Source organism: Plectropomus leopardus, chromosome 22, assembly GCF_008729295.1.
Source record: "Plectropomus leopardus isolate mb chromosome 22, YSFRI_Pleo_2.0, whole genome shotgun sequence".
NCBI classification, from domain to species: domain Eukaryota; kingdom Metazoa; phylum Chordata; class Actinopteri; order Perciformes; family Serranidae; genus Plectropomus; species Plectropomus leopardus.
The window spans coordinates 13,993,110-14,018,243 of NC_056484.1; the positions used below are offsets into that span (position 1 = coordinate 13,993,110).

Below are 25,134 nucleotides of genomic sequence, written 5' to 3' on the forward strand. Positions count from 1 at the left end.
TTTAAACATTTGTGTTGGGGAATAAAATGTAGGGTGAATACTGGTAAAGTGGGACAATATCTGATAATTTACCTTCTGTGTCATTTTTAATTGTGATCTAAATGTCATAGCTCTTCATAGGATGTTATTCTAAACAGCTAAAGAAAAGCCCTACTATACTATACTATATACTATAGTAATTATAATTATACTAATTATACTATAATTATTTTAGACAGCTCTGCTGTATATTTGGTATTGTAGGTCAGATATTGCACCAAGCACATAACAGTGCTAACTTAAAGATAATTCAAAAAATCTTTTTCCTGGACATCTTCAGCAGTGACTGCGCACTCTGACACAGGACCACTTGTCAAACGGTCCTTTGCTCTGCAGCACCAATCTGCACAAATTACGCATTTGTTTATTACCACTGTTTTGACCAGAAGTGTAGCTCCGCCCACTGAGACCAGCCCAACCAATGAGCTGACTCCTGCCTCAGAGGAGTGATCTGTATATCTAAAACTCCGGTCTGCTTGTTCATTGTACTGAGTCAGCGGCCATGCGCAAATGGACCCAGAGGAGGGCTGTGCTGTGTAGGCTGTAGTCTACATAAGACCTCTGCACACGCACTGCCGACTGGAAATCACAAGCCGCAGCTGGAGCATCGACTTGTGTCCACCTTCCACTGATTTCCATGAGGAAAACTTAAATCAAGGATAGCTGACGGGCATCTTGGGATCTCTCCAACGACCCCCTCCTCCTCCTCCTCCTCCTTGACCACCTCGGACCACGGATGCAGAGAGCAGCAGCGATGCGGCGGCTCTGCTGTTAACTCGTTGGACCCTTTCCCCCCCCCCCGTTTTGCCGGTTTTTATCTAAAAGGAGGCAAATTGAACCTACAATGAAGCTCAAACCGAACCAGACCAGGACATACGATGGCGAGGGCTTCAAGAAACGAGCGGCATGTCTGTGCTTCAAGAATGAGCGTGAAGAGGAGGTAAGAGGCTCCGCAGTCACCACATGAACGATATCCAGTGTTTGACTTTGTGGCCTAGTCTGCACCCAGTCATTCAAACACAACAGGGGAGAGTTTGACCAAAAATGACATTATTGTTTAATTTGATATATAGATTTTTGATTTATGGCGTCTCGTTGATGGTGTAGCTGCTTTCACATTTTTCTGTCTCTCACAGGGTTACTGTTTTAGTTTGTGTTTTTGTGCTGCTGTTGCTGCTGCTGTTGATGCGCCTTGGGCCATCCAGTTTAGGCTAGTTTGAGGAGCTCGTAGAGAAAAAGAGAAAAAGCCCGTTGTCAAGGTAACTTCCGTTAATAACAAACGACTACCGGTTATGACTTTCGAAATAAAAGCTAGAAAACTTTTCTTTTTTTAAATAAGTTTTTTAAAGTAAGTTTTTAATGACAGTTTTAAAAGCAGTACATGCTGGGGTCAATACAAAGGTTTACAAATGAAAATACTGAGACTACTAAGTACAAATCAGACCGACACAAAAAAGATATTGCATGAACACACAGGGGTTTGCCAGGTAATAATAATAATAATACTGAACACAAGTGAGGCGCTAATTTAAAACAAGAGTGCTGTCAGTATAAAATAATACAAATAGACCAACAACAATAAAAGCAATAAAACCAGAAATAAAAGGAAAAAATAAATATAAACTTAAAAAATAGATAGTTATAGTAGAGTTATCTAATAGAATATATGTAAAATTTGCATGACAGATTTGGTCAGTTTATTATAACATATTTTAAGTTTGATATCGTTGTAAGATTTGTATCTCCATGACTTTTTCAAAGTGGTATGTGAGGGCAATTTCTTGAAAAATGTGTATCTCGTGAACATAAAATTTAGCTTTTAAAAAAAAGAGCAAATTAATTCTACACACAACATTCATTAATAAATTTGAATTTGTGAATATTAGTAACAGATCAGGTTCTTTGAGTAAAATATTCTTGCCAACTGAAAGTCACTCCAGCAGATGCGTCATACGAACACATTAAGTGTTCGTATGTTTCTACCATATTGGTACCGATTGGTGCATTTCTTATTCATATCAGAATGCATCTATAAATAATAAAATTCACTGGATAGTATGTGTGTAGCCTAATCTCAAAAAGCAGTTCTTTGATTTTGTTAGGGAGCACATTTGTAAGGAAGAGTAAATACAATATTCCGTGTTGCTCTTAAATGCTCTTATTTTGAAGACAATTGCTCAACTTCCTGTTAGCTTCTTGTTAGCTTGAGGTAGCTAACAGAGGGGGGCGAGGCTGCACGTTTCCTTTAATAGCGGGTGTAACATCGGCGTGTGTTGAGTGAGGGGATATGAATATACTCTACAAGTCTATTATTAAATATATCCATCAAATGTGGCGTCACTTCACCACATTTAACACGACGACTGGGTGAACGTCCAGTGGCCATTCATGATTGTGCTGCATCCCGCCGGCCTTCATTGAGCGGGCTGCTGCGTAGCAATGCTGTGGATGAGGATTTAAAGGGGCCCTCACCATGTAAATAATGAATATGGGGTGACAGACTTATATTGTTGATGCGTCTTAAAGACTTTTAAAGGTGATATACAATAAAGTACTTTCATTTTAAAGCGGATTTCCGCACCTTTCAGCGGTATTTTGTAGCCCAGACTTAATTAAAAATTGATCAGATGTGATATTCTTAGTAGATTATGCTCTTAAAAGAATCGACATTGCATGCTGTTGGATTTATTTTTTGACATAATGTGTTTTAGGTTTCTCACTATCTTTTTTTTGTATTTTTTACATACTTTTTTTTAATGCAGCAAAAAGTAACAGTCCTGCATATCAAATACAGATGAGAAAAAGTCAAACAGTACAAAAACCACAGAAAATGAACTAAATGCAAGGGTGTGGGGTCCATTTAAACATTTGGGACACACATGTGAAATGATTTGGGGGTCCTTCACTAGGAAATTTTGACATCAAACACTTCAGTCACTGCATTCTGTTGAAATTTCTGCATCAATTTATAATGTTAATGCCCTTAATTTTGTCAAAATAAAAGTCCTCAGCTACGTTCTTGTTTTTATGTGGGAGGAATGATTGCACGCATTCTAAATATTTAGGGGGACGAGTCCCCAGTGCATTCCTCGAAAATGTACACTTATGACTAAATCAATTAAAACTAAATTTAAAAAGGGGTCAGTCCAAGTGAGTCCAAAGTTTTTATCAAATGGATGTACACAAAAAATCTGTACATTTATAGGATCACTGTCTTCAGAACATGGATGCAAGGAAGGTTGACCATTTAGACTTAAACTTATCCACTGTGTTAGTGAGTAACTAGTTACATATGACTAGTTATATGTAATTAAGTCACAAAATGAATGCAATTGTAATCAGTTATTTACTAAAAAAATACAGTTATGAACGGAAATTTTGGACGACAGCATTCATTCTGTTGCTTTTCATCTTTTTGCTCTGCAGGAATGCCTTTGATATAGCCTAATTTCTGATGTAAAATATTTGCTAGCAGAATAATCAAATGTAATGTGTTGCATTACTTTGATGACGTAATTACACTTTCAGTACTCAACATTACCTTTTTAACAGGGTAACTTGTAATCTGTAACCTATAACTTTTCAAAAAACAAATTTCCCAACACTGATAATCCAGAGGCTTGACTCTATCAATTATGCAGTTTTCAGCAGTACGTTGGACCGGTGTTGGATGGAGCATCACTATCCAAAATACACTAATTTACTTGTGCCCTTTTTGGACTAATAATATACCATGTTACAAGTTAAGTCTTATTTATGTCCAAACATCAGGGCTGTGGTTTGTGGCATTTCTTGCATGTCTAAATTTATCCCTCTCTTTGAGCTTGGCATAAACAAACTGTTACACAATATACAGTCAAAACAGCCCAGTCAGGTGTCCCTGAACTGGCAGAAAGAGCTCTGCCTACCTCCAGTGTTTGGCTGCTCAACACACAAATCTGAAGATTTACACACACACACACACACACACACACACACACACACACACACACACACACACACACACACACACACACACACAGACAGACAGACAGACAGACAAGTATATCCGCTCACGTACACACGTGCAAATCTTATGTCATCGTTATGTCTGGCTTTTAGGTGCACAACTGTGGAGGATTTTTAGATTTTTTTTGTGATATATATTTATTTTTTTTGATGATATAGAATTAGACATTTGTGTCTGCATTTTAAATTTGTTGTCATAAAACTTTGTACTTGCACTACTGTAGTGCTCTTGCCCTCGTCTCCAAATTTGTTTGTGCACTGCGATTCTTTTCTTATGGCTCATAATCACAGTAAAATGACAGTCAGAACGCCGTGACAACAGAAGAGTGTAGGTGTGACACCCCACCCTCAGGATTTTCAGGATTTGACAGACATGTCCACTCATGCAATCACATGGATGCCTTTGCTTCAAGCAAGAGAACCAATCTGGTGTTTTGATTATGATTTTGGATGCCAACAATGGTCATTTTCTGTCTAAGGGAGCTTGAGATATGGGCCTTTGTGTCATCAAAACACATACACTTTACACTTTCTTTAAACACATACAATCAGTTCCTAGACACAGGACACCCATCGGTGGTGAAATAAGAGCCGTACATGCTGCTCGACTGTTTTGTTTTGGAGAGGAAAGGAGAAAGCTGAACCCTCAGGGCGAGCTACTCTATGACAGCAATTAAACTTCCAACAGGGGAAAACAGGAACCTGACAGCGCAGAGGGACGGCAGTGACAGCTGAGCAGGGCACCTGGGTTTAACAGCATGTGGGTTGCTTGGGGCCTGTGTGCCAGGAAAGCTTCCTTAATTATTTTATGTCATCATAGTGCAGTGGTGGGTTGTAGAAACCCACGGTTAAATAAGGAGTCCTTGACTTTTTTTCCCTTGAAAGATTCAGACATCGAGTCAAATTTAAATGAGTAAACTTTGTGACTCTATATGTCTCAGCATGAACAGTTAAAATAATTTGTATTGGATATTGTGAAGTCAAAGCATGTGGGTGCATAGCTGATAAACAGCTCCTGCAAACTTATTTCACCACAACTTTCTCATCTTGTCGCTGTGCAGAAATAATCAGAATGCAGTTAAAAGTAAAGCTTTATGGCTGTAAAGCTGCTGTAAGCAATACTTTTTATATTAACAATAGAATAAATGGCTACAAGTAATGTGAATGGGATCACTCTTGGTGACTAATTAAGAGACGAGAGAATTATCACCCGACTCTGCAGTTCCCCTCAGCTCAGTTTTATAGCGACTCATTGTTTTGGTTTCTGGCCTGCAACTTTCCTGTTTTGGTTCACGCTCACCGCTCTCATCAGTGTTGTTACAGCAGCAGAAAGGTTTTTTTTTTTTTTTAAATCAGAAAAAGCTCACAAAACCAACGACTGGCACAGCACCAATGACAGCAACTTACAGGAAAACCAATTCATTCTCATTCCCCAGGTGGTCAATCATTGTGCATTCCTCAGGGTCTCATAGCGACACACAGGGCACCCTTTTGCATCTATGTGATGTGCGGCTGAAAAACATAATAACAACTGGTTAATGTTGTGAAACAGTGGTGGTTAGGTTTATGCCACAAGACGTCTTGGTTAGAGTCAGAAACAAGATCATGTTTTGGCTTTAAGTGTTTGTTACATAATGTAAATAAATTGAGTGAGTGATGGCGGTGCACGACAACTGTATGTATATGGCGTAATGTTCCATTAAAACAACATTAAGGTTTGGTTTTCACGCTGGACTTCAGTATGTAAGTGACGTAACGTTCAGTTAAACAACATTGACGTTTCACATGCGACACAATCTTAAGTCTTCTGGACGAAATGCTTGTTTTGTTTGACTCACCTGCCTTTTCTTCCTCCCAGTGTGGACTATGTTGCTTTATATACTATTCCAGTTGCTCTGGGCATCATGCTTTTACTGCAGATTGGTTGACATTAGAGTTAATTGAAAGTCTGGTGCGTCTTATGCCAAAGTCTGCCTTAGAGTTGATATTACACGTGGAGAGGCACGTGAAAGTGTTGGTGTTTTACACCCTGGATGAGAAAGGACTGGGTGAACATTGTAGAGTAATAAGCAGCTAAAGAGCCAGATATTCGACCTTTGGGAGTTGGTGGAGACCACAAACAGAGCTAAAAGGAGAGTGAGTATTGTCAAATGGAAACAAAACTCTTAATTTAATGCTAATGTTGCTCTTTATCTGCTGGATATGTAACTAAAACACATAAGACGTTGCTAGCATTTTTACCGTATCAACTTAAAGGGTGATGATCAGGGATGTCTAAATCAAGGTTGTTGTTTTGGCCCCAGATCCCGATCTGAGTAATTTAATATTGAGAATCTGCTCATATTGAGTCCCGATACGATACTTGTATTTACCTGGATAATATAGCAGCACAATGCACACTTCAGGTGCTTAAAAGTTATTAAAATCAATCCACTGTTTATGCTTGACAGTTTAATAGCTCTGCAATGCAAGATAAAATGTCTGCATCCAAACAGTTCCTTAGGGTTTTTATTTTAATTTTATCACAAAATTACAACTAAAAATATTTTTCTAATGCTCTTATCACAATTCCACTTAGTGCAGCATTTGCTTTTCCAACAAAATAAAGTAAGCAAACCAAAATATCTTTAGAAATAGCTCTCAAATCACGCAGTGCAGCATTGAAATAAAAGTACAGGAAACCATAAAGGACTAATATAATCACAATTCCTCATTTTGTAGCTGAACTTTAACATTTCCGGTCACAACAAATAAAAATCGGTAACAATTCCACTTATTACAGCATTATGGTAAAACTAGTGTAGTCTTTATGTGGTGCAGCAGCTTAACAGGAACGTGAAAAAAAGATAAGTACTTATTGGAGTAGCATCATTACAATAAAATCTGATATCTGCCGCAAATCGTGCTATCTGTTTACGGCACCCATGTGACGGCAAATGTAAACAAAGGGTCAGGTACAATTCCAGTATTTGTGTTTGCTTTGTGATTTAGAAGCAATTTAATGTGTTACAAACAATGTCGTCAGTATTTGGCAGTGTTGGGGCTTTATTAAAACAAACTTTATATTATGCCATAAGTTCATGCATTATTTAGAGTGCGAGAAATTATCTGAACGAGGCAGCGCTTCTCGCAGTCCCCACCATGTTGATGAATATATGACCCCAAGGCTACACGTCGAAGGTACTGCAGCAGATTGTAAATAATGTCATACTGGGAATGGGAGGAGGAGGTTATCAGTGTGAGTGGATGCTCCTGCAGTAAGTCAGAGATGTAGGCGTTGAGGCTCTCTGTCTTTGCCTCCCCTGCTGTTTGTCTCTGACAGTCCCTGTTTACGACTCCTCTCTTATTCGTTGATACCTGTATAATGCGCCGACTATATTACTGTCTTTGCACTGTTGATTCTGCAGCTGCACTTGTGTGCCCGAGTGTCTCAGACTTTCCATCATTCTCTCCTCCCGGCACCCGGCCTCGCCTGGCATTTGGAGCCTTCTTTATTTGACAGCTACAAGCGTTCCTCCTCGGGGAGGAGGAGGAGGTGTTAATGTCCTCCAGAATATCCCTGCCTGCTGTCCCTGTTTGAGGCCCTGCCAGAGGACCTACTGTCACAGCTTGTGTTTTACTACCAATGGCTGTTTTAATATCTCAGATTGAGGTATTGAGTTAAGAATGACTGATCGTCTTTTCTAAATGAGTCAAACTTGACTGCACATCATTCAGGAGTCAAAGCTTGTTCTTGTATAACTTTGCATTGTGAGAATTGATTTTTGGATAACAGAAAGTTAACGCCTCTGACATTTATCCATGGAGTCTTTCATTACCCAGAGGAGATTTACTGTATGTCAGCTCAGAATTTGTCCTCCTTACTCAAACGGGGGGCCTCTGGGAAGCGATGTGAGTTGCAAACCAGTAAATGTCACCTGGAAACACAGCAGTGTTCCCTCTAGTGTTTCTCCTTCACCCTGCCCCTCTTTCCAAATATAAGTGGGATTTCTATGCCCAGGGTTCAGCTGTCACCTCACCGTTGACCTATATGTGTCATGACGGTGTGAGTTATTTTGTTTTGGTTTTCCATCACGGTTCAAACCGTCGCATGTGGAGTTTAAGGCAGTGCTGCTCGTGAGTTTGTCAAAAGTTGAGGGAAAGTTCAGAAAGAGTAAAGTTATAGAATATGTATCTTTCTTCTTAGTCAGTGATTCCCAACCAGGAGCACTTGGATGGAAAATACGATTTGATTAAAAAATATATATAATCAACCAAACTCTACATGTGAAGATTGAGAGTGCGTGAAAAGTAGTTCACAAGTTAGCAGATAAGTCTAAGCAGCTACCTAAAATTATAAATGGTTGAAACAGATCGCTGAAAGGAATGAATGACAGTCCAAATACAACCCCAATTCCCCAAAAAGTTTTAACACTGTAAAACGTTAATAAAAACAGAATGCAATAATTTGCAAATCCTCCTTTATTTATATTCTATTGAATACTGTACAAATATTTGATATTGAAGCTTAAAAACTGTTGTTTTTTTGTGTAAATATGTAATCATGTTATATTTGATGCCTTAAAGTTGTGTGTTACGTCATCTTTTCTCAATAAATGTTAGGGAATTAAAAACACTTATTGTCGAAGTTTTGAAAGTAGCCGTGGCTTGGCATTATCTCCTTGAAAATGGCATCGTCTGAATGGCAGCATATGTTGCTCCAAAACCTGTATGTACCTTTCAGCATTCGTGGTGCCTTCACATGTGAGGGAAATCCCTTTCTTGGGCATTAACACACTCCCGTACCATCAAAGTCGCTGGCTTTTCAATTTTTTGCTGGTAACTATCGGGATGGTCCTTGAGACTGTTGAGAACAGTTGAGCCAAAATACAGCACCAGCCAGAGCAAACATTCATTTTTTACAGCTGAACAGGACACTAAAATGTTTCTGAAAATATTTGAGGCTTGAAATAAGCAATGCAGTAACAGATTCTTGATTAATATTTGACCAGCGCTGCCTAGTTTGACAGCTGTTCACAAACAGTGATTGACAGCTGTGTGAGAGAGTCCTCGGCTCTGATTGGGTGTTTTTGTTCCGCCACAGTGGATTCTTGCACTATGAGGGGCCAGAGAAAGATTATCTTTTTCAAGATTTTTTGTCTGCTACTGTCAGGATGTAGTGACAGTTTCATCAGATATGACACAACTTATTTTATTAATAAATGTTACTAGTTACAGTTTTAAACAAGGTTTCTGTGGATCTTTAAAAAGACTTAAGTACATTTATATGTAAGTGTATGTATTATTTAGGTATTCAGTCAATCAGTCTAAAAATAAGGTCTTTTTTGAATGTCCTAAATCAATCTTTCAGAAGTCTAAAAAATGATAAGATATTTGAAATAAGATTTTTCTGAAATGTTTTCTGAGGTTGCCTTGTAAAATCTGAAATGCAAAAAAAAAATAGAATAAAAATAATTTTAAAAAAATACAGAATGCCTTTTGCATAAACATTGCCAAAAAGTAATGTTTTATGCTCCAATAAATGTTTGTGCAAAATTATCCCTGATGTCAGTTCATGTTTTTCCCCTGCAGTTTTTACCATTGCAAAATGGTTAAATTTAATTCTGAGTGGCTTTAAAAATCTTTAAAAGTCTTTAATCCTGCTGTAGAACCCTGTTTAAAGTAGCAGATAACTGGTTGAAATGGTACTTAAATAATGAATTAGCAGTTTATCTAGCTAAAAGCAATGTATGAATGATCAAAATAATTAGCTAAGAGCTTAACTGTATAAAAAAATGTATCAATATCGACTTTAATGTAGTTAAGAGTGTCAAATAAAACATCCTATTTAAATCAATACGAAGAACACATTTGAAATATGATGGCCGGTGTCAAAGGGTTACTTCAGTTCATCTGACCCGGCTGCAGGATACATCAGTGAAAATGGTTATCATGACATGCACGTCGTTGACCTCTTATTGAACTTGAAATACTTGCTTTTCGGTGAATTGATTGGGTTTGACTTGATGCTTTGAGGGATGAAAAGAAGCTTGCAGGCTTGATTTTTGTTGTGATGACAAATGTCTCGTGTCACTGAAATGTCCTTTTGCCAAGCTTAAAGGCAACCCCAAACCCCCGCCGCTCCCTCTTATGAACGTGTAGCTGTATTCATCTCAGAAGCACATGTGAAGAAACAAAATCTTAATTATACACAGTTTGTAATATGTCGATTAGGTGCTCTACATTCCTAAATTCATTAAAACAAAACTAAAAGTAGCCTAGCGCTGTATTCCAAGGATGGACAAATAAAGAGTCCCTCTGCAACAACAAGCAAAGGACAAAAATGGAACAACCAGAGCAGAAATCTGCTTTTGTCCTCGTTGCTCCGGAAGCTCTGTGGCTTTTTGTTTTGTATACATCTCACACTTTCGACTCAGGACACGTTGACACCAGTGATCTCCCTTTAAGCCTCGCTGGCTGCAGCTCAGCACACAGACACACACGATCAGACAGCGAGGGCAGCAGGGTGGAGCGCTCTGAGATCTCAAAACACATCCAAAACACAGAGAATGAATTTTTTATTGAGCCATAGCACAGAAATAGCCCAGTCCACATGGACGTACATGCCACAATAATAGCCCATGTGGAAACATATTTCTAGGAGGTGACATTCATGTTCAAAAGGAGGACAAATTAATGATAATTTCCTATTTTTTCTTCGTTGAATTATGTGCCTGTTGCTCAGAGCGTGACTTTTTAAAGAGCAAAAGTTCAGTTTGTTTTAGCCTGTTCATCAAAGAGCTCACTCAAGAAAGTTACGACGTTCAACCTGCACATTTTTACAGTCTGAGAAGACGTCATGTTCTCTCCCACCACTGTGTATGCTATTAGTGTAAATGCCCCTTCCTCTAACTCACGCCACTTACTGTACACCATATCAGACATACACCTGCTGCATGGTATTAACACCTGTTTTGAGTGTTTGTTTTTAATCCTTTCATCTACAGGAAATGTTTACTGAGCGTGCACACACTTAATCCCCATCATCATGCTTGAGATTCATACTGTATAGCTGCCCCACTGTCAGCCATCCTAACCTATATAGTCTGGGAAAGAAGCAGGTGGCTGAGTGGAGGCGAACGGGCACGTGAGAGAGACGGCAGCCTACAGCGCTCACTGTCAAAGCCCCGAGCATGTGGCGTCCAATCGGTTTGGCCCTCAGCCGCGGCCCTTACAAGGGCCTTAGAAGGCCTCTGGTAGCCACAGCATCCACAATCCCATTAGAGAACGTAAGGAAGACATAGAAAAGCTGAGTTAGGATTAAATGACAGACTGACTCCGCTGGCAGATTACTGGAGATGATCAGATGGGTGGCTGAGGTAAATGTCACCATATGTTGGACAAGCTGCTTAACAACTTTTTCTTACTTAAATGCATGTATATTTGCCTTCACTGACGGCTGGTTATTCTACATTTTTTTTTAAACGATTCATAAAACGCAGTTGAATCAGAAATAAATGAACCACTGACAAGTAGGGATAGGAGTAAAAGTAGTCTCATCATAGTATTGTGATATTTTGCAAAGCGGTATTGAATTGATACATGCATATCAAGTACTGATTTTTGGATGACTTTTATAAGCATTTAAACCTCTGAAACCTGAGGAAATTGGCAACTTGGAACAAAGTGTCCCATAAATTGCAAAAAATAAATAAATTGTAAAAGGTAACAAGGAAATGATCTGACAGTTAGCTGGGGGTAATTACTAGATATTATCAAAAACTGGGGAAAAATGTCCAGAAAACTACATTTATAATTCTTAAATGTATATTTTTTTAAATGTACGGGTAATTTATTTGTAACTTTTTACTTTTTTATTGCAATTTTCTGGGCCATTTCTTAAGTTGCTTGTCACTGTCTTTCCATGTTTGTGAAAGAAATCAAACCAATGTGCTCAGGTTTGAAGCGGTTAATAATATTAACAATTAATATTGCTCAAAACAAAATAAAACTTTTGGTAGACTGCCAGAATAATAAAATCCATTTCTTATTCAGACCACTAGATACATTTTGCTGCAGTAAAAATGACTTAAGTGACATGAAAGGACTGAAAACATGCAGGAGACAAGTTCCCACTCAATTTTTAGAACATGTACATGTACCATTAATGCAGAAAATGCACAGCTGTTGCTTAAGTATTTAATATTTCACACTAAAATTACCAGGCAGGACCCCAGACCCCATAAAGGTAATATATCACAATATAGCATGTTACCACAATACTCATACACTTTAAATCACAGTGATATTGCATTGTGACCTATCCAGTCCTGGGGCCTCTGGTGATTCCCATCTCTACTGACATGAATCCTATTTCATTGGCTTTTCCTGGCTGTTGATATTATTACGATCCGTGTCCATGTCGCAAAATGTTTTAATAATGAGCGAATTGCTCCATGCAAAATGTGATAATGTTTACAGCAGGTGTGCTTGTCTCTGTTGTGGTTGCTATATAGCTACGGCTACAAACTGCAGACCCAGGCACATCTGATCCGTGCATATCGGTGCACACTGCAACTGTAGTGTAATTCAAGCCCTGCCGCTCGCTCAGGGAAGCACTGACAGAATTTGAGTGGCTCATGCTTTGGTTTACATGCATTGTTTGCTGGGGTCATGTTGTGTTGGAAGAGCTTCAACGCCGGCTTTGATTTAGCTTTGCCCTTATTGTTATTGGCAAAGTAGACGGATCCTTGAACAATTGAAATTTGAATGGCATGAAATACCATTTTTAGTGTGGATCATTCTCACATATCAATCAATTTCATGTATTTGTTTGCACTTAAAGGCAGTTTATAGCACGTTAGCGCTCAATCTTTAAAGCTTTGAAAGCTGTGGTGGATTTACCATCCAGCAACAGAGAATAAATAGCAGAGGCAGCACCAATCACCAGCCGTCTGTCCTTGAGACCTGAGTCTGAAGAGTCAAAGGTCAAGTCAAGTCCTCAGTTACTCTGTGTGATTTATGGTTTCTCAGAAACTACAGGGACTTCCCCTGGATGTGTGACATGTTTATTTGTGTCCAAAGGGGTGAATGAAGACATTCATTGTTTTTATGGTAAAACAAAGGATTCGACGTGTTTTTTTTAAATTTTTTTAAAAAATGATGCTTTCTTCTGTAGGTTCTGCTGGTCAGCAGCAGTCGGCACCCGGACCAGTGGATCGTCCCTGGCGGTGGGATGGAGCCAGAGGAGGAGCCATGTGGTGCTGCAGTGCGAGAGGTGTTTGAGGAGGTGAATAAACCTGAGAATTAATTTCTTTCTTGACTCTAAAGTGAGGTCACTTTGTATGATCATAAAATGAGCACATGGTGAGAATGCAATGGGAGTCTTTTATAGAAAGTTGAATGCAGCAGTTGATCTTAAAGGGACAGTTAACCCCAAAATCAAAGGCACATATTTTGTTCTTACCTGTAGTGATATTTATCAGTCTACATTGTTTTGGTGTGAGTTGCTGAGTGTTGTAGATATCAACCGTAGAGATGTCTGTCTTCTCAAATATATATGAAAGTAGTTGGCACTCGGCTTGTGGTGCTCAAATCGCCAAAAAATACATTTGAAAAGCTCTACAGTAATGTCTCTTTCCTGAAATCATGACCCGGTTGGTCAAGTTAATCCACAGACTTTGTTCTGAGCCATTTCATGTTGGAACTATTTTCTTCTAATCAAACTACACCCACCAACCGTATCACCTTCCAGAAGGAAGCGTGCATCTCCTCATGGATGAGAGGCTCGCGCTTATGACACTGCGAGATGAAAACATTAATGTCGTCCTCCTCGGCTGAGCTGTAACATATTGGGGCAAGGTGAGCTAGCAGTAGATGCACGCTTCCTTGGTTAGTTCTGTAGAAAGAAAATAGTTCCTACATGAGACTGTCCACAACTAGGTCTGTGGATTATCTTGAGTAACCGGGTCATGATGTCCGGAAAGCGACATTGTTCATATGTTTTTCAAATTTTTCTGCAGCTCAACTCACACCAAAACATCTAGACTGATAAATAGCACTACAGGTAAAAGAAAAAAATGTATTTTTGATTTTGGGCGGAACTGCCCCTTTAACCTGCATCCAAAGACCACCTGTCTGTTATACAAGAGGTATTCAAAAAGGCATGTAAAGAATTTGCTCTTTGAAATGTCTCAGTGGTACAGCTGCTGTCGTTGAAATCCTACGTCCCTGCAGCTGTCTACCTTCAAACTGCAAGATTTTTTTTTAAAGTGATTGAACATATAGAGGCGATTTCCTCAAAACATCCCATTCTTCTATAGTTTTAACCAAAAACATGACTTTTTAAAGCGTATCTGTGTCAATAAAGCAGGGTTTCTGCAGGTCCTTAAAAAGTCTGAAATAAAATAAATATAGTAATAGACCTTCAGAGGCATTAAATAGTCATTCATCTAAATTTGTGATGTCTTAATTGCCACAAATATCTCATTTCGTTTATCAATCTTCTAATATATTTTTGTCAAAAGGATTCTAGCTCTTCTGTGTGAAGCTATAAATATTTTTTATTTTTAGCCTTATACTTATATATACTTGTTACTTGTTATATGTTATACTTGCACATGGCAAAATAAAGATTAATCTAACTTACTGTCTTAACCGTATTCTTACATAAAACCTCTACCTCTTCATGGCAGCACATATATACTTATGACCTTTAGTCGTGACATGCTTGAATAAGAAAAAGAGTATTTTGTCCAAAAATTTTAAATTTGTTCAAAAATTCTCTTATAAAGGGCTTCAAAAGCATTTAAGTGTCTGATACCTGCAGATACTCTGTAAAGGAAGGTCAATTAAAAATAAGCTGAGTAAAAATATAGTACGAATAAATATTTACAGAGAGTGACTCGGCAAATTCTGGGTGAGTGTTTGCTCAAAGGCTATTTGAGATGACATGGAGTTTACTGAGGACATTACAGGTGTGATGCTTTGGAAAAGGAGGGGTCTTTCCATTCATTTTTTATTTCTATAGTTTTGTAAAAGATTTTTTTTTGGGGGGGGGGATTTCCCTTTATATTTATAGGACAGTTAGAGAGAGACAGGAAAGGTGGGACAGAGAAGGGGGACTCAAACCCTGGGCCGCTGCAGAAGCCTGAGGCATATAGGATGCACGCTCCACCCAGTGAGCTGGAGGTCGCCCCTCCATTCATTATTATCAATTCTGCAAACATGTCTTGAAAAACATTCCTGTGCATCTTTTGGGGTCACGCACCTCTCTCACATCACTTCAGTTGTCCATTTCCAGTAAAAAAAAAAAAACACTGATATGACCAGAAGTGGAGTTGCGTGGCTCAAGCAGTTGGCTGCAGTGTGCACGCTAAGGGCGAGATTTTTGAAGGGCCACGGTGTCAGTCGCTGGGTGACGGAGGAGTCCGCTGGTATTCCAGAGGTCCCTCTGGTTGAGAACCTTGTGTTCTGAGCCACGTCAGCGGTCTAAACTTGGCTCCTCGCTGGATTCCTGTGCATTCACAGACCCTGCAGCCCAGCCCGCTGGACACATCAGGGGGACAGCGTGACACTTGTGAAGTATGCTGAGCAGGGGACCGGAGACGGGAGAGAAGGACAGATGTCATATGTCTTGGCAGTAATTTGATTCCTGTGAATTAATAAAGCAACTGTGAGGTGTTATGAAAGGGACATAATTGCATTTCCTCGATAATAATCTTACAGGATTCATGCCAGAGTTTTTTTTTTTTCAGGCAAAGGGTCATTACTCAGGATTGATAATGATGCCTATTATTAGAATTACTGTAAGTCCTCCTTAAAGACTTTATGTCTTGGCTCCATGTAGAAATCATCCCACTTTTAAGAGAAGCAGCGAATGCAGCCTGGCTGACAGTTTCTACGAAAATTGAAGAAGCTTTGAGGCCACAGAGGACAAAAATGAACTCTAAAAATATCCCAGTCTAGGCACAGGGATTCAGTTTATTTCTGAAGTTTTTTTTTTGTGTGTGTTTGTCAAGTATTTCTACATCAAAACAAAGCCTGAGAGGTTACAGTGGAGTTCAGCTCATGGATTCCTTTAAAACATTGAAATCTGACACACAATAGCCATTGTTTTGTCATAGAAAGTAGTCTTTGCTTTTTCTAATGTTTCCACCCTCTATTCATCTTTGTGACTGAATAGACGGTACTCAAAACTTTAAGAAAAGCACACAAAGAAATGTCCTTTGCTGTCTGTTTTCGCGCATTGCACTAGAGTAAGGGGGGAAAATCTAACGTTTTTTCTTCATCTGTTCCTCAGGCCGGTGTGAAGGGCAAGCTAGGACGTCTGCTCGGTGTATTTGAGGTGAGCTTTCAAGGCTTTATCTCACTCAGGCAGTTTATTATACACAGATCAAAGGGCACATGCAATAAGATGCACAAATTACCATATATTTTTTAACCTTTAGCATGCATTTTTGTGTAATATGATATTTTGTTTAGTGTTTATAGGTGAAATATCTAGGTGATTTTGTATGATCATTAAATATATATTGTTTTCTGTGCCTTTGAAGCAAAACCAGGATCGGAAGCACCGGACGTATGTTTATGTGTTGACTGTCACAGAAACACTGGAGGCCTGGGAGGACTCCGTCAACATCGGTACACTTTCACTTTCCCATGACCGTTAACAGATGCTGTGTCTTTCTCCTCGCTCACCTTTAAGAGCATACTGATTTTATTTATGTGAAGGCCAGTATGCTGCATGGAGACTATATGGGCATTGGGGCATGCAGTGACAACAGGTGCCTATAAATCTCGGCCACCGATCGTAGCCGCAGCGGTTCTGAGCTGCAGTATATTACAGCTGTCAGTCGCCTGGACGACGGTCTCCAGCTTGACTTTGTAATGAGCTCTCTGGAGAGCATCATGTACCTGTCAGGGCCTGCTTCAGTCACTTTTCTTCTATATGTATTAGGACTGGGCAATGCATAGATATTATATGGATATTGGAAATTAGACTCAATATCATCTTAGATTTTGTTAAAAGATTTACAGTAGAGTGATATAATTTCCCAACTTTACCCACTTTGTCATTATATCCACATTAATGATGATTATTTCTCTCATTTTGTAAATATTTTGTAAAAGCAACAATGGTCAACACTACAATATTATAACAAAATAAAATTGCTATTTGTAATATGTGCTAAATTAAAAAAAAAAAAAAAAAAAAAGCTGGCGATTAATTTTCTGTAAATCGACCAATTAATCAACTAATTGTTGAAGCTGCAGTTGTAGAAAGGCTTTGGTCATTTAATATACAACAAAACATCATATTTTATAAACTCGTGTTCTTTTATCCAAAAATCTTAATTTGTAAATTAACTAAAAGTACAATATTCTCTCTGAAATGTACAAGAGTAAAAGAATAGTAAAAATAGTAAAAAATAGTAAAAAACATGTAAAGTCCCTCAAAGTCCTACTTAAATACAATATGTTAGTAAATGCACGTAGTTACATTCAACCACAGGGTTTAGACCAATTAAAATGCTAATTTTACAATAAACATGATCAATATGTGTTGTGAGTGTGAGCTCAGATTCTACCTACAAGCCAAAGCATTTGATTTTATCAATTTGATGCACAAAAGCAGCATTGTTAAGTGTAATAGGTTAATCAAGGTATTTTGTCAAAAGCATTATGAGACCTGATTTTATCTGTATTGCCCAAACCTGTTACGCAGGCACATTTGTAGGTATAGATTTGTTTATTTGTACATGTTTTCATGTACATATGATGATAATAGACTTGCTAATTAGACAAAGCAATGAGCTAAAGATAGCATGTAAATACGCAGAGCCTGTTGTGACAGTTTGAAGCGAAACAATTCAGAGCCGCGTCACATCACGCTTCCCATTTTCATTTATTGCAAAGAATGATTTCTTCCTAGTATAGATTAGACAGATAAAGTGTTGCAACTTACGATTTCTTTGACTTTTATTGCATATTTACCAACAGAAATGGCTTTGATACAATCTAAGATCAACTTAAGCAAGAGTACAAAAGTGTCTTTTGTACAATCACATTAAACTGATAGATTTTATATGTTGTGGCTGTCAGATCCAACTTGACAGCTTTCTTTTAGCTCAAACATTGTGCTCTGTCTCCCTCTGCAGGCCGTAAGCGGGAGTGGTTCACCGTGGACGAGGCCATCAAAGTGCTGCAGAGCCACAAACCCGTCCACGCCGAGTACCTGCGGAGGCTCCAGCTCAGCTGCTCCCCAACCAACGGAAACTCCATCCTCCCGAGCCCACCGCCAAACGACAACTACCCCCACTACAGCGCCACGGCCACCACACCCTCGACGGGCAACGTTCTGGGCTCCTCCTGCAGATAGGACTGCACCCAAACCCTTTCGTCCTGTCCGACTCGGACAGCCCACTGAAAGTCTGTACAGTCTTGCATGAATCTAATGACTTTTTCAGAGTTTTCCTGTATGTATAATTTCTAGTGTTAGCTGCAGGACAGACCAAAGCCATCACCAGAACTGTGTTAAAGACTGACGGAGCGGGAGACGTCTCTGACAGCAAAACTGTGGATATCCTAAGAACTCTTTTTTCTTTTGGCAAACACCAGACTGATGAGCTGGAGCTTTGGAAGAAGAAGCTGCAGACTCGGCTGGCGTGACTGACCCGGTGAAGGAATGCCTTACAGAAACTTTGTATGAATGTTGTATTCGGGTCGTTTTGTTTCACTAACGGTCATTTTTATTTTGTTTTTAGCAGAATGGATATGCTTTCTAGTCAATAAAAAGTAATTGACCCCAAAGCACGTCCATGTGGGGAATGTTTGCAGAATGAATAGTGTCAGACGTCAACTCATGATGATAAGAGCATATATTCAACTATGCGGATCTCATTTTTAAGAAAGACACCTAAGCATTAATATGTCTCAAGGTTCTCCTTTGTTGCTGTCTGCAACTTTAAGTATTTTGGCCTAAAATTATAAAGCTGCCCCTAACATCTTTTAAAAAATGGACGATAAAATAAAAGTAACAAAAGCAAAAGTGTTTTACACCATTTAACTAAACAAATGCAAGAGAACAAAATGAAATGGAAAATGCCATTCCAGAAATGTCTTGTGGTCCTAAATGGCAGGGTCAAAGGTCAAAGACCAGCTGTCAGTGAGTTGATACGTCCGTGTTCTGATATCCTTAAACATGACACTACTGTGTTTAGAGTTAAACTTCAGCCAGTGCCCCCGCAGTTACGACTCCAACACTAACCTTCACTGATCCAACAAACTGGTCTGTTGACTGTTTCAGGTCACATACCTTTGTTTCTGTTTCCCACGCTGTTAAAGTGAAAGTATTCTAGTGATGTAAAGTTCATCTTTGCCTTAGGTTTCTCGTGCTGCTCGGGTCATTTGAAATTCTCTCAACTAATGGATGACTGCTGTTTAAATTAATGTTCAGCAGTTTTAGCATGTCTCATGGTGCTGCAAGGCAATCTGGTAAAAGCAACAACCAGATTGAATTTTCATGAATGATATGATTGTTTTTTCCACCGGCTACTTGTAACGAAAGCCGGAGATATACTTGCTTTTAACTCCGCATTTGCATGATGGCTGCCACCCGTATCCCGCATCCGTTTGAAGCCTTGGTTGTGCATGTTCTCAGAAACTGACGCTACATGTCTGCAAGATGCACTAAGAATGTGAACAGTAAGGGGCAGTATGGTGATGACTTGACAGCTTGCTTGATTCATGATCAGCATTGACCTTGAATAATTAGAGTCAGGACAGCCAGTTGGTCAGGGGATCGGTCCTGAACAAACAGGTTTCCGGTACGGATCGGGGAATCATGGTCCTTATTTACCATCTACGTTGGTGCCGCTTTTGCTTTTTCTGCCGCAATCTCAGAATTAGTAATTTATTAAACTTGAGCATCACTGTGTTTATTGTTTACATCATGCAAATCTGGAAGTTCGATACAGTGATGTGCCCTCTAGTGGATTCCTCCAGTAATGTGAATAAGCAAGAAGTCAACAATACTTTTTACAGCATAGCCAGTTGTCTATGCAAATGCATGGTTAAAAAGCAAGTATATCTCTAATCTAATATTACTTGCACCTAGGGCTGCAATTAACAATAATTTCCATTATGGATTAATCTTTTATTGGTTTGATTTCTAAACTGTCAAAAAAAATTGTAAAACATGCCCATCACAGCTTTTACTTGTTCCAAAAAAGAAAATCCAGTTTTAATATAAATATATCAGTATTTCTTAAAGTTTTTTATTTATTTTTTGGTTATTTGCTAAAAAAAATTTTGTTGCTTCATGGGGTCTGAGACGCATACCATTTAAATGTTCCTTGTTTCCTGTCTGCCTCTCAACCTAACATTGCTAATTGAGAAAAATCAAAAATTAATAAGATATGACAAGAGAAATCCAAACAAAAATGGCCCACATTAGCAGTAAAAATATCACATTTGGGAGAAATATTATTTGCTCACAGAGCCGTTCTCACTGAAGAGTCACCCGCTCACTCCTGTGCTGACAGCTGAATGACGACTCGTAACCATACAGAGATTTGTAAATATAGCTTTGAAAAGAAATGTGTTTTTAACCTGAATGTACCTGTAAAATTTCTCTTAATATTTTATATATTTTTAACAATGTATAAATGGCAGGAAAAAAACAAACAAAGGTGGAGAAAACCCTCTGAGAAAAGTATGTGTATATTTGTATCGATGACGATGTGCCACGGGTTTAGGATGCGAAGGTTGGTTGTTGTGAAGCAGAGATGGTTGACTTAATGCGTTTTAAATCAGGATGTGGTTCGGGGTTGCAGCGGTATATCGGTTTCAAGGTATACCATGGTATGATAAAACACAGTTATCATACCGTATAAATTTGCTTATCTAAGGTAGTGAAAAAAAGCAACTGGAAGGAGAATCTTACCTTTATCTAACTTATATTCAAAAGGAAGAATTTTCACACATACTTTGATAAAAAAGTAATTTCAAGTTTCATTTTTAGCAACAGAATATTTGTTCAACCAAATGAAAAACATCTGTATAACAGTCATTGTAACTGATAGTAACAATAAGCCTGTAATACCATGATACTGTAAAACCGTGATATTTTCTGAGATGGTTAAATTTTTTGGTAAAAATCTGATACCGTTGCAACCCTAGATCTGGCGAAATCAAAGTGTGGACAATTTGGCATTTAACTTTGGATAGGAAAAAAAAGTACTGACTGGATCTTTAAAATTTTAGAGATGTTGGGGTAAACTAAAGGAATTGTTTTGTTTGTTTGTTTTTTACAAAATATATAGCATCTTGAAAATCTTGTGTGTGTAAAATACACAAGTATTACTGAATATAGGCATCAATTCTGAAATTGGGTTTTTATAAAATATATATGTTTTTGGGGGGGGGGGGGGGGGGGGCAGTTTTGGTAAATATAGACAACATTAACGATCAGGGGAATGTTTTTCAGGCTATGGTAAGAAAATTAGAAATAGATTGAATTTGTCGAATTTTTATTGTATTGTTTATTCCAACTGTTTTGGAGGAGTAAAACACTCAACTTAAAAGGTCTGCTATCACCCTCGCCAAGGCCAGTGCTCCATTAAAAAGTCTTATCGGCAATATCATGAACTTTGACACGCAAATTCAGCTATCATAAACTTGCAGCCTTGTTCGATTGGTTAAAAAAGGAACCTAACCACCTCAAACCTCTAAATGTGTGTATGTGTATTGATGAACGTGAATTATGTGCCAAATGGATTCGTTGGTGCTCAGGTGGGAACTTTTTTGATGTCACATTATATTAAACATAATTTTAGGCCAACCACTTTTTGAAAAAAACATAAATTAAATATGGTTTCATAAACTCAATGTAAATTCAGAATATAATCATTTATAATGTGAAAAATGCATTTTTAGAGATTGACTGCATCCTTTATTGTTGAAATTATGACTAATGAATCATAAGCACTTATTCTTTTTTTTTTCTTTACCCCAGACTGTCAATCAAAATAACATCAATTTATCCTAAACCCGTTCATGCTGATGTTTTGCAGCTCAATGTCCCCCTGAAACACTTCCTTCCTCCACGCGTTAAAACTTTTTGCTGCTTTGGTCTATGTTGATCCGTAAATGCTCCTTTTTTTGAGTAAAGCATGACAGTAAGGTTGAGATTCCCACATATGAAATGTATGTTACTTGCAAAACTGTAAGACAAGCCTGGACACACGCGTCCACTATCTGATGGGCGGATTTGTACAGATTGATTGTCTGCTGCTGAACACACTGTAATGTCACATGGATGTATCCAGAGCATTTCACTCAAAGCAAACTAAAGATTTCTCACCATTTTGACATGAATATTATGCACAGAAAATGTGAAGATGTGAACTGGAAAGATTTGGGGGTTTTTTTTGGGAAAAGATTGCATTAAAGGGGTAAAATCTTATTGTAATTGTTGTTGATTTTTTTAAAAACTTATTTTAACCCCTTGAAACTTGAGCAAATACGCTTGAGTTCTTTCAAAGACATGGGAAGACGGCAATGAGCAACTTAACAAGAAATGGCCCCAAAAATAGACAACAAAAACAAAGTAAAAAAACAAAAACAGACAGGAAAATGACATTGAGAAAGTGTGAAAAATAAAATACAATAAAAAACAATTTTTCTGCGATGTAATTTTAAATATATAATTCTAATAATTATCAATAAAGTTTTCCAGACATTTAAAAAAAACTCATAATTTTCTTGTCACTTTTTCTTTTTTTTCTTTTTTTTTAAAAAATAATTTCTGGACATTTCTGGTCAAGTTGTTCAATGCCTTTTCCCATGTTTTAAAAAGAAATCAAACCAATTTCCCAGGTTTCAAAGGTTTAAAAGCTTGTAAAAGGTGTCTGAATGCAGCACAACAATACGGATGCTAATCCATGTTTTAAAGGGTTAATCTACTGTTCGCTATGTCTATGAGGCATAATGTCATGATTTTCACGTACCAATGTTTCTCGAGGTAGCAGAAGAAAAAGAAAAGCCTGTCAGTGAGAGGCTCAGCAGCTGATGAGCCATTGTTGGAATCAAAAGACATTTACAGGTTTAGAGTTTCAAAAATAACTCTAGAGTCATGACTAGATTAACCTGCTGAAGGGCCCAGAGGTAAAAATGTTTGCCTCTTCCCACCCACACCCCCATTTCTCAGCAGGGATCAAAGTCTGTAATGTTACATGTTTATTGGCTGACAGTTTTTGGTGTGACAGTTTGCACAGTATCACATGACAAAGGCTGTAAAACTACAATTTTTGTCCCGGGACCACATTCAATACCAGACACATGGGTCCCTTAGAAAACCTGAATACTTTTATTGATTATTCTTAAAGTCTTAAAGGTCCAATGTCCAAAAAGTCCAAAAACCAACGGATGACGTCACAACAGATCCACCCATTACTATTACAGTCTATGGTTTTTACCAGCTTAAGTCACTGGATCCTTTTGTTTGGGAGAGGAAGAGACCTTGTGGATAATACGGCTCTATTCAGAACAAAGGTGAGCACATGTCAGCTGGTGCTGGGCTAACACTCATTTGCTACGAGAAACTTCTTAATTCAGTGTTTTTACAGGTTTTAATCAGATGGTACGTTTGTTTTGGAGAGAAACAGACCTCTGCGGATCATTCGGCTATCTGCAAAAACATCCTGATCAATGAACCCTGAAGGAATCCTAACAGGTAGAAGTTTCAGCTAGTTGCGATTTGCAATCAGGAGCCACTAAAATCCCTGTATCTCTTACACAGTGTTTCTTTAAATGGTAGATGTTCCCAAGGCAAACCTGCAATTTATCAGCAAGTACCACTAACACGCCGACAGTGAACCCTCACCTATCCAGATTCATTTTGACGTAAAATAATTGAACATTCCTTCCTGACACCACAGCTCCCAGCACTGACAGGCTCACACAGGACGAAGATATATAACTGACTTACTCTGGTCAGGAATCCGACTGTGGCTATAGTCAAAGAGGAAACTGTGGAAGCACAGATGTCGATCATCTCAACATATTGTGAATTTATGCCATATTCAAAACTGTATTCAGTTTCTTTTACTTGATTCTTTTAATAAAAATTAAGGCACCCGGTGATAAGCCTTTAAAAAAAAACATCTAGCCGTGGTGGTTGAACATTTTAACCAGCTGAAACTTCTTCTGAGGTTTTTACTGGGAGCCAAATTATCTGCAGGCGTCTGTTCCTCTGAAACAAAGGGACAATGTGATATAAATGAGTAAAAAAAACCCAGGAAAAGCAGGTTCAGGTTACAAATTCCAACACTTTGCAGCTCTTCGCAGACAGGCCGCTTGCCCATACCTGCTTATGTGTGCTCACCTTTGATGTCTGATAATTTAAGATCCAGACTTTTAGAAGGCTTTTACAGGAAGCCAAATCATCTGCAGAGCTTTATTCCTCTCCAAAACAAATAATCTAGGAGATTTAAACCAGTAAAAACAGTGATTAAAGCAGTTTCATGTAAGAAAAAAAAAAAAAGAAGAAAAAGTGCATTTTTCCGACAGCCACGGGGCCACTAACTACAGCGGCCAACAGAAAACATTAAAACGTCCTATCAAGAGCCAGTGTTTGGTTTGTCCGTTCCAGGCTACTGTAGAGATATGGTGGTACAACGCGATGGACGAGGACCTGCTCCCTATGTAGATATAAAAGGATCACTCTAAGGTACCAAACACACAACTATTCTTATTTTCAGGTGATCATACTTTAAAGAAAACATACTTATTGTATTATATTGCATTTCTGCAAATATATCCCCCTAATATTCTATTTAAATATGCTATTTAAGAAATCAATCGATGAAACATATTATAATATCTTAACAATAGAACAGTATAATATAAAAGTTTTGTTCACATTTGGGAAAAACAACAGACCAAGCAGCTGCCTGCAACATTTGTCAACAGCACAAAGTGCAAATGTAGAGGCCTGTAGCCAAATAGGACTCTATAATAAATGACTGGATGTAATAATTGGGTAAATTCATGGCAATAAAAGTTGCTTCACAACCTCTGTAAAGAGACTGGCACGTTTCTCTGGAA

General features: G+C 38.3%; 1 protein-coding gene across 1 annotated transcript; it reads left to right on the plus strand.

Annotated features, from left to right (window-relative positions):
* The first annotated feature begins 518 nt into the window (after positions 1–518).
* On the plus strand, positions 519–22,492 carry nudt4b (nudix (nucleoside diphosphate linked moiety X)-type motif 4b). The gene is made up of 5 exons (XM_042511436.1): positions 519–979; positions 13,205–13,315; positions 16,328–16,372; positions 16,581–16,668; positions 18,186–22,492. The coding sequence occupies exons 1-5, from the start codon at positions 884–886 to the stop codon at positions 18,404–18,406; spliced, it is 561 nt and encodes a 186-aa protein (XP_042367370.1). The 5' UTR covers positions 519–883; the 3' UTR covers positions 18,407–22,492.
* Positions 22,493–25,134: the final 2,642 nt, after the last annotated feature.